Genomic DNA, 8,557 nt, shown 5'->3' with positions numbered 1-8,557 from the left:
TTCAAAAGTTCACGGTTCTTTTCCTGTCTACCTGGCCAGTGCATCTGAGTTGAGAGTGCTGTCCAGAGCGGTCAAAATGGAGCACTCTGGGATAGCTCCCGGAGGCCAGTACCGTCGAATTGTGTCCACAGTACCCCAAATTCGACCTGGCAAGGCCGATTTAAGCGCTAATTCACTTGTCAGGGGTGGAGTAAGGAAATCGATTTTAAGAGCCCTTTAAGTCGAAATAAAGGGCTTCATCGTGTGGACGGGTGCAGGTTTACATCGATTTAATGCTGCTAAATTCGATCTAAAGTCCTAGTGTACACTGGAGAAAGACCTGCATTAACTCGACTCTGTGCCCAGCCGAGGGGATTTTCGCCGGGGCTGCAACCAGCTCCGGGCTCTGCTGACACCAACCCCTGAGCCGGAGCCTGCAGGTGAGGGGAGAGACCCGGGGGAAGGGCTGGGGCCGGGCAGGAAAGTGACTCTGCACCAACGGCCCCTCGTTGCCCGGTTCTGCTCCCGGGGGGGGCGGGGGTCTGCGAGTCCCAGAGCTGCTGCTGCCCTCCCTGACCTCCCCCCCCGGCTCTGCCCCCCTGAGTGCCTGCAGGAGCCGAGCCAGCGCCGGGAGAGCAAACGGGCCGGGCCGGGCTGGACCGAGGGACCGAGTCTCCCAGCCCGAGGGGAGGGGAGGGGGCAGGAGGGAGACAGGAGCAGAGACTGGCAGGGGCAGCAGGAGCAACCAGCAGGGAGGGAGGTTCCCGGCTCCCAGCCCTGCCCAGCCCCATTCCCTGCAGCACCCCGGGCAGATTGACTTCCCTGGGGAGAAGGGGAGGAGCAGGGAGAGGAAAAGCCAGTTCCTGCCTCTGCCTGGTCCCCGGGCTGCTGGGGGGATGTGCCGCCCTGGGGACAATGTCAGGGGGAGCCCCCAAAGCGGCTCCTTTGGTTCTGCTCTTTCCGTATAGCTGGAGCGCACAGTGACACTGACAGTGTTGGCTGCACAATTTCATTCTAAAAGGACCTTTTCGGTTGCTTATAAAATGTTCAAAGTTACTAGATGGACTACATGTCCGATCCATTTTGGCAATTCTTATTTTCATCTTTAGGGCTGAAATTCTCTTTCCACGGCTGAATTTATTTTATGAACTTTCAGAAGAACCACTTAGCCCGTTTTTGTTAGAAGGGGATGAAGAGCTTTAGCACCTTAACCAGTTTTTCTAGAAGTTTTACAGTTGATGGAAAGAATTTCAAAGGTCAGACACTGTCATCTCTGTCATCTGGTAAAAATGTGTTAGGTGTGTTAGGAGGGTGAATAACGCTCTGTTGTGCATACTCACTGGTTTTGTTTTCATTCAATATGATTTTTTTTACTCAGGATCCACTTCTACCAGCATTTACACACCTGCTTGCCTTTGAACATGTGAGTGGTCTTGCCGACTTCATTTCTTTCTGTTACTGGGAGGGCTTAACAGTGTCTCAGTAGACTTAATCCTTGTGGGAAGGGCTGTCTGGCTCTGCCCTGCAATTGAACCATAGGACTGGAAGGGACCTCGAGAGGTCATCTAGTCCAGTCCTGTGCACTCATAGCAGGACTAAATATGATCTAGAGACCATTCCTGACAGATGTTTTTCTAACCTGCTCTTAAAAATCTCCAATGATGGAAATTCCACAATAAAGAGACCAAGGCCAAGATCTTTAAATAGAGGAGTCTAAAATTAAGTTTTTTATATTCAGGCACCTGTTTGCAAAATATGTGGGCACTCAGAATTGAACCCCAATGTTACATGCTCACATTCTTAAAAATCAAGCAACTTACTGAGATGAATGAATATGGATTTAAGAGCTTAATTTTTAGGTTGCTCTTTTTTAATATCTTGGCTCCAGTATTTGGCCTGGCAGAGTCTAGAACTTGTCTTTAGAGAAAGAACCTATTGGGAATCAGAGTGTGAAATAGATTAAAGCCCCTTCTGAAACTTCCCTAGTCACCCTGCTCTCGTGGATAAATGCGAATGTTATTTTGCAGCCTGACTCTAGATTGTCCCATCATTCTGGGGGATGGAGAAGGGAAATGGCTGAAGTGGAGCTGGTGACCTTTGAAGAGGTGGCTGTGTATTTCACCTAGAGAGTGAGTGAGCTTCACCAGACCCCAGTCAGAGAGCCTGCTACAGGATCGTTATGCAAGAGAATTATGAGATTGCAACCTTGCTGGGTAAGGATTCCTGTCCCCTCGGGCATTACAAGCTGGGAGGTTTCTGAAGCATCTGGGTCAGCTTCTGTGCAGAGTTCTTCACTCATCCCTCATATGTCAGGGGGATTAGCCCCTATATCCTCAGATTCTGTGTGCAAGACACTGTCCCCATGAGACAGTCGATTCAGGGGCATCATGATAGTGCTACTTTTCCTGATGACAAAGGCTTTGACATGGGACAAACTCATCATCTTCCCCACCACCACTTCCCTGAGCAGGTTCCATCCTCTGGGGCCTATGACCCTTCTTCTGTCTCATAGATGGACAAATGGCTCATGACTCAGCTCTGCTTAAGTCCCCAGTGGCCAGACTGTCAGATGTTCTTCACCTTCATCTTATCTGTGATCTGCCACAGCCAGCTGCGTTAGCAGAAGGCCCCAGATGTTCGATTCTCTTTCACCACCCAGGAAGGGCATAGATCAAAGTCACAGGGCTGGAACTGGTTGCTGTTAGCTCTTCCAGGGCTACCTCTTCTGCCCATATGCTTAGGGTGACCATATGTCCCATTTTGGCCGGGACAGTCCCTTTTTTAAGCCTTGTTCTGGCCGTCACGACTTTTTTGGGAAAAGTGGGTATTTGTCCCATTTGCTCTTGCCAACTTGATCAGTTGATAAGAGCAAATTGGACAAATGCCCACTTTTGTCAAAAAAGTGGGGTGCGGATGAACCTGCAGACAGGCAGTGCTCAGGCAAGCAGCAACGCCAGCCCCAGCCTCACACAGGGGGCAGACAGGTCTCGGGCGAGCAACAACGCGAACCCCACGTGGGGAGTGGGAGTGGGCAGGGTTCAGGTGAGTAGCTCAGGCCAGCCCCATGCAGGGGGGTGGAGGGGAGGGCTTGGGCCAGCCCCACAGAGTGTCCCATTTTCCCTTTGGGAAATATGGTCACACTATGCTGAACTCTTGGAAGGAGGTATGCTTTCCTGGCCGTGGTTTATCTTTGTGAAATAGTTCCTCACAGTGAAAGGGGCTGGGTTATGGGGGAGAGTTTATGAAGTAATTTATGGACTGGAGGAATTCTGTGGGATGTACTAATACAGTAGGAAAACAAGTGAGAAAGGCTGATCTTGTGATTCAGGCACTGCACTGGGCCCTGTGGGAGACCTGTGCTCAAACTTCTGCTTCTATCTAGAACTCCCAGTCTGAGCTCTTATAAGTCACTGAAGGCTTATGTTCCCAAAGGGTCCCAAATGAGTGAGGTGCCCATCTTCCAGTGACTTGGGTGTCAGGACTTCTTCAAAAGTCCCTGTTGTAAGCCATCTAGACCTCAGTTCTCTCTCTCTCTGAAGTGGAGAGAACAATCCACCCTTTGTCTGTCTTGTCTGCTTAGTTTAAAAGCTCTTTTGAGAAGGGTCTCTCTCTCACTAGGAGTATCTGGTACCTTGTAGAAGAGAAAAGATGATCCAATAGATAGGGATTTCAACTGAAACTTGGGAGATGTGGGTTCAGTTTCCTGCTATAGAATCATAGAAATGTAAGGCTAGAAGGATCTTGAGAGGTCATAAAGTCCAGCCTCCTGCACTGAGGCAGGACCAAGTAAACTTAGACCATCCCTGACAGGTCTTTGTCCAACATGTTCTTAAAAACCTCCAATGATGGGGATTCCACAGCCTCCTGTGGAAGCTTGTTCCAGAGCTTAATTACCCTGATAGTTAGTTAGTTTTTCCTGTCAAGGTTCCTTCCCCACACTGAACTCTAAGGTACAGATGTGGGGACCTGCATGAAAGACTCCCTAAGCTTATTCTTAGCAGCTTAGGTTAAAAACTTCCCCAAGGTACAAACTTTGCCTTATTCTTGAACAGTATGCTGCCACCACCAAGCGTTTTAAACAAAGAACAGGGAAAGAGCCCACTAGGAGACATCTTTCCCCAAAATATCCCCCCAAGCCCTACACCCCTTTTCCTGGGGAAGGCTTGATGATAATCCTCACCAATTTGTACAGGTGAACACAGACCCAAACTCTTGGATCTTAAAAACAATGAAAAATCAATCAGGTTCTTAAAAAGAATTTTAATTAAAGAAAAGGTAAAAGAATCACCTCTGTAAAATCAGGATGGTAAATACCTTACAGGGTAATCAGATTCAAAACATAGAGAATCCCTCTAGGCAAAACCTTAAGTTATAAAAAGACACAAAACCAGGAATATACATTCCCTCCAGCACAGCTTATTTTACAAGCCATTAAACAAAAGAAAATCTCTCGCATTTTCTAGCTAGATTACTAACTAACTTTACAGGAGTTGTAAGGCTGCATTCCTGATCTGTTCCTGGCAAAAGCATCACACAGACAGACCAAACCCTTTGTTCCCGCCCCCTCCCGATTTGAAAGTATCTTGTCCCCTCATTGGTCATTTTGGGTCAGGTGCCAGTGAGGTCATCTTAACTTCTTAACCCTTTACAGGTGAAAGTTTTTGCTTCTGGCCAGGAGGGATTTTATAGCACTGTATACAGAAAGGTGGTTACCCTTCCCTTTATATTTATGACACGTACAAAGAAGGTGGAAGTTGCCATATAAACTGTAAGAGGCTAATTAATTAAGATGAGCTATTATCAGCAGGAGAAAAAACTTCTGTAGTGACAATCAAGATGGTCCATTTAGACAGTTGACAAGAAGGTGTGAGGATACTTAACATAGGGAAATAGATTCAATATGTGTAATGACCCACCCACTCCCGGTCTCTATTCAAACCCAAGTTAATGGTTCTAGTTTGCATATTAATTCAAGCTCAGCAGTTTCTCACTGGAGTCTGTTTTTGAAGCTTTTCTGTTGCAAAATTGCCACCCTTAAATCTTTTACTGAGTGGCCAGAGAGGTTGAAGTGTTCTCGTACCGGTTTTTGGTAGATATGCAGGTGAACGAGCCCCTGATGGAGTGGCTAATGTTATTAGGTCCTGTGATGGTGTCACTTGAATAAATATGTGGACAGAGTTGGCATAGGGCTTTGTTGCAAGGATAGGTTCCTGGGTTAGTGTTTTTGTTGTGTGGTGTGTGGTTGCTGGAGAGTATTTGCTTCAGGTTGGGGAGCTGTCTGTAAGCAAGGACCTAATCACATTAGCCATTCCATCAGGGGCTCATTCACCTGCACATCTACCAATGTGATATATGCCATCATGTGCCAGCAATGCCCCTCTGCCATGTACATTGGCCAAACTGGACAGTCTCTAAGCAAAAGAATAAATGGACACAAATCTGACATCAGGAATCATAACATTCAAAAAACGGTAGGAGAACACTTCAACCTCTCTGGCCACTCAGTAAAAGATTTAAGGGTGGCAATTTTGCAACAGAAAAGCTTCAAAAACAGACTCCAGTGAGAAACTGCTGAGCTTGAATTAATATGCAAGCTAGATACCATTAACTTGGGTTTGAATAGAGACTGGGAGTGGGTGGGTCATTACACATATTGAATCTATTTCCCTATGTTAAGTATCCTCACACCTTCTTGTCAACTGTCTAAATGGGCCATCTTGATTATCACTACAGAAGTTTTTTTTCCTCCTGCTGATAATAGCTCATCTTAATTAGCCTCTTACGGTTTGTATGGCAACTTCCACCTTCTGTGTGTGTGTGTATGTGTATGTATATATACTTACTATATGTTCCATTCTAAGCATCTGATGAAGTGGGCTGTAGCCCATGAAAGCTTATGCTCTAATAAATTTGTTAGTCTCTAAAGTGCCACAAGTACTCCTGTTCTTTTTGCAGATACAGACTAACACGGCTGCTACTCTGAAATCAGTTCATGGTATGGCCATCCACAAATGTGGAAATGGACATTGTCTATGAGAAATCAGAGGAGAGGTTTTGTGCTATTGTGTCTGAGGAATTCTCTGTGGTCAAAGACCGCCAACAAAGTCAGCCTTATTTATCACCACTGGGGACAACTTCTTGTTTTAGAAGGTGGGGGAAGTAAGCATGGGTCAGCCATTTGAGAGATGATTCTAACAGGGAGGAACTTGGTTGTGAATCTGATCATGAAATGATCTAAGAAAAGGAAGGAGTGAGCAGCAGAGTAAGGACAATGGACTTAAAAATAAAGCAGACTTTAACAAACTCAGAACTGGAAGGAAGAGTACCCTGGGAAGAAAATCAAAGGGAAAAAAGGAGTTCAGGAGAGCTGGCAGTTTCTCAAGGAGACAATATTAAAGGCACAACAAACTATCCCAACGTGAAAGATAGGAAGATAGTAGGAGGCCAGTATGGCTGTATCAGGAGCTCTTTAATCTGAAAAATTCAAAAAATTCTACAAAAAGTGGAAACAAGAAGAAGGTCAGGGAAAGTGTGGGACCCTTACTGAATGGGGGAGGCAACCTAGTGACAGGTGATGTGGAAAAAGCTGAAGTACTCAATATATTTTTTGCCTCAGTCTTCACAGACAAGGTCAGCTCCCAGACTGCTGCACTGGGCAACACAGCATGGGGAGGAGGTGAGCAGCCCTCAGTGGTGAAATAACAGGTTAAGGACGATTTAGAAAACCTGGACGCATCGTGCACAAGTCCATGGGTCCGGATCTAATGCATCCAAGGGTGCTGAGGGAGTTGATTGCTGTGATTGCAGAGCCATTGGCCATTATCTTTGAAAATTGGTGGCGATCAGGGGAGGCCCCAGACGATTGGAAAAAGGCAAATATAGTGCACATATTTTAAAAAGGGAAAATAGAGAACCCGGTGAACTACAAACCTGTCAGCCTCACTTCAGTCCCCGGCAAAATCATGGAGCAGGTCCTCAAGGAATTCATTCTGAAGCACTTGGAGGAGAGGAAGATGATCAGGAACAGTCAACGTGAATTCACCAAGGGCAAGTCATGCCTGACCAGCCTGATTGCCTTCTATGATGAGATAACTGGCTCTGTGGATATCGGGAAAGCGATGGATGGGATATATCTTGACTTTGGCAAAGCTTTTGATATGGTCTCCCACAGTATTCTTGCCAGCAAGTTAAAAAAGTATGGATTGGATGAATGGACTATAAGGTGGATAGAAAGCTCGCTAGATTGTCGGGCTCAATGGGTAGTGATCAATGGCTTGATGTCTAGTTTGCAGCCGGTATCAAGCAGAGTGCCCCAGGGGTTGGTTCTGGGGTTTGTTTTGTTCAACATCTTTATTAATGATCTGGATGATGGGATTAATTGCACCCTCAGGAAGTTTGTAGATGACACTAAGCTGGGGGCAGAGGTAGATAAGCTGGAGGGTAGGGATAGGGTCCAGAGTGACCTAGACAAATTGGAGGATTGGGCCAAAAGAAATCTGATGAGGTTCAACAAGGACAAGTGCAGAGTCCTGCACTTAGGAAGGAAGAATCCCAAGCACCACTACAGGCTGGGGACTGACTGGCTAAGCAGCAGTTCTACAGAAAAGGATCTGGGGATTACAGTGGATGAGAAGCTGGATAGGAGTCAACAGTTTGCCCTCGTTGCCAAGAAGGCCAATGGCATATTGGGCTGTGTTAGTAGGAGCATTGGCAGCAGATCGAGGGAAGTGATTATTCCCCTCTATTCTGCACTGGTGAGGCCACACTTGGTGTATTGCGTCCAGTTTTGTCCCCCCACTATAGATGAGATGTGGACAAATTGGAAAGAGTCCAGCAGAGGGCAGCACAAATGATTAGGGGGCTGCAGCACATGACTTACGAGGAGAGGCTGAGGGAACTGGGGTTATTTAGTCTCCAGAAGAGAAGAGTTAGGGGGTATTTGATAGCAGCCTCCAATTACCTGAAGGAGTGTTCCAAAGAGGATGGAGCTCGGCTGTTCTCAGTGGTGGCAGAAGACAGAACAAGAAGCAGTGGTCTCAAGTTGCAGTGGGGGAGGTCTAGGTTGGATATTAGGAAACACTATTTCACTAGGAGGGTGGTGAAGCACTGGAATGGGTTACCTAGGGAGGTGGAGGAATCTCCATCTTTAGAGGTTTTTAAGGCCTGACTTGACAAAACCTTGGCTGGGATGACTTAGTTGGTGTTGGTCCTGCTTTGAGCAGGGGATTGGAATTGATAACCTCCTGAGGTCTCTTCCAACCCTAATATTTTATGATTCTATAAATTGCTAACAATGAATGTAAGCCCTGGTCTACACTAGGACTTTAGGTCGAATTTAGCAGCGTTAAATCGATGTAAACCTGCACCCGTCCACACGATGAAGCCCTTTATTTCGACATAAAGGGCTCTTAAAATCGATTTCCTTACTCCACCCCTGACAAGTGGATTAGCGCTTAAATCGGCCTTGCCGGCTCAAATTTGGGGTACTGTGGACACAATTCGATGGTATTGGCCTCCGGGAGCTATCCCAGAGTGCTCCATTGTGACCGCTCTGGACAGCACTCTCAACTCAGATGCA

General features: G+C 46.6%; 2 protein-coding genes across 4 annotated transcripts in view; both read left to right on the top strand.

The window, feature by feature from the left end:
* The first annotated feature begins 327 nt into the window (after positions 1–327).
* LOC102946970 (zinc finger protein 501) overlaps positions 328–8,557 on the top strand; it is an 86,863-nt gene continuing 78,633 nt past the window's right edge. The window contains exon 1 of one of the 3 annotated variants that reach the window (XM_043528785.1): positions 328–419. The gene's annotated coding sequence lies outside the window, so the exon portion shown is untranslated. Of the gene's footprint in view, positions 420–2,018; positions 2,193–8,557 lie in introns of those variants that run through there. The other 2 variants (XM_043528784.1, XM_043528788.1) reach the window with 2 other exon arrangements.
* The window catches only part of LOC102946742 (zinc finger protein 664-like), a 33,168-nt gene continuing 30,609 nt past the window's right edge, over positions 5,999–8,557 (top strand). The window contains exon 1 of the mRNA XM_043528507.1: positions 5,999–6,083. Within this exon, the coding sequence (XP_043384442.1) occupies positions 5,999–6,083 (85 nt within the window). The remainder of the gene's footprint in view (positions 6,084–8,557) is intronic.

The sequence above is a fragment of the Chelonia mydas genome, chromosome 14 (assembly GCF_015237465.2).
Source record: "Chelonia mydas isolate rCheMyd1 chromosome 14, rCheMyd1.pri.v2, whole genome shotgun sequence".
In the NCBI taxonomy this organism is placed as follows: domain Eukaryota; kingdom Metazoa; phylum Chordata; order Testudines; family Cheloniidae; genus Chelonia; species Chelonia mydas.
Note: the sequence above shows the minus strand (reverse complement) of the source record. Positions and strands in the feature narration are given on the sequence as shown.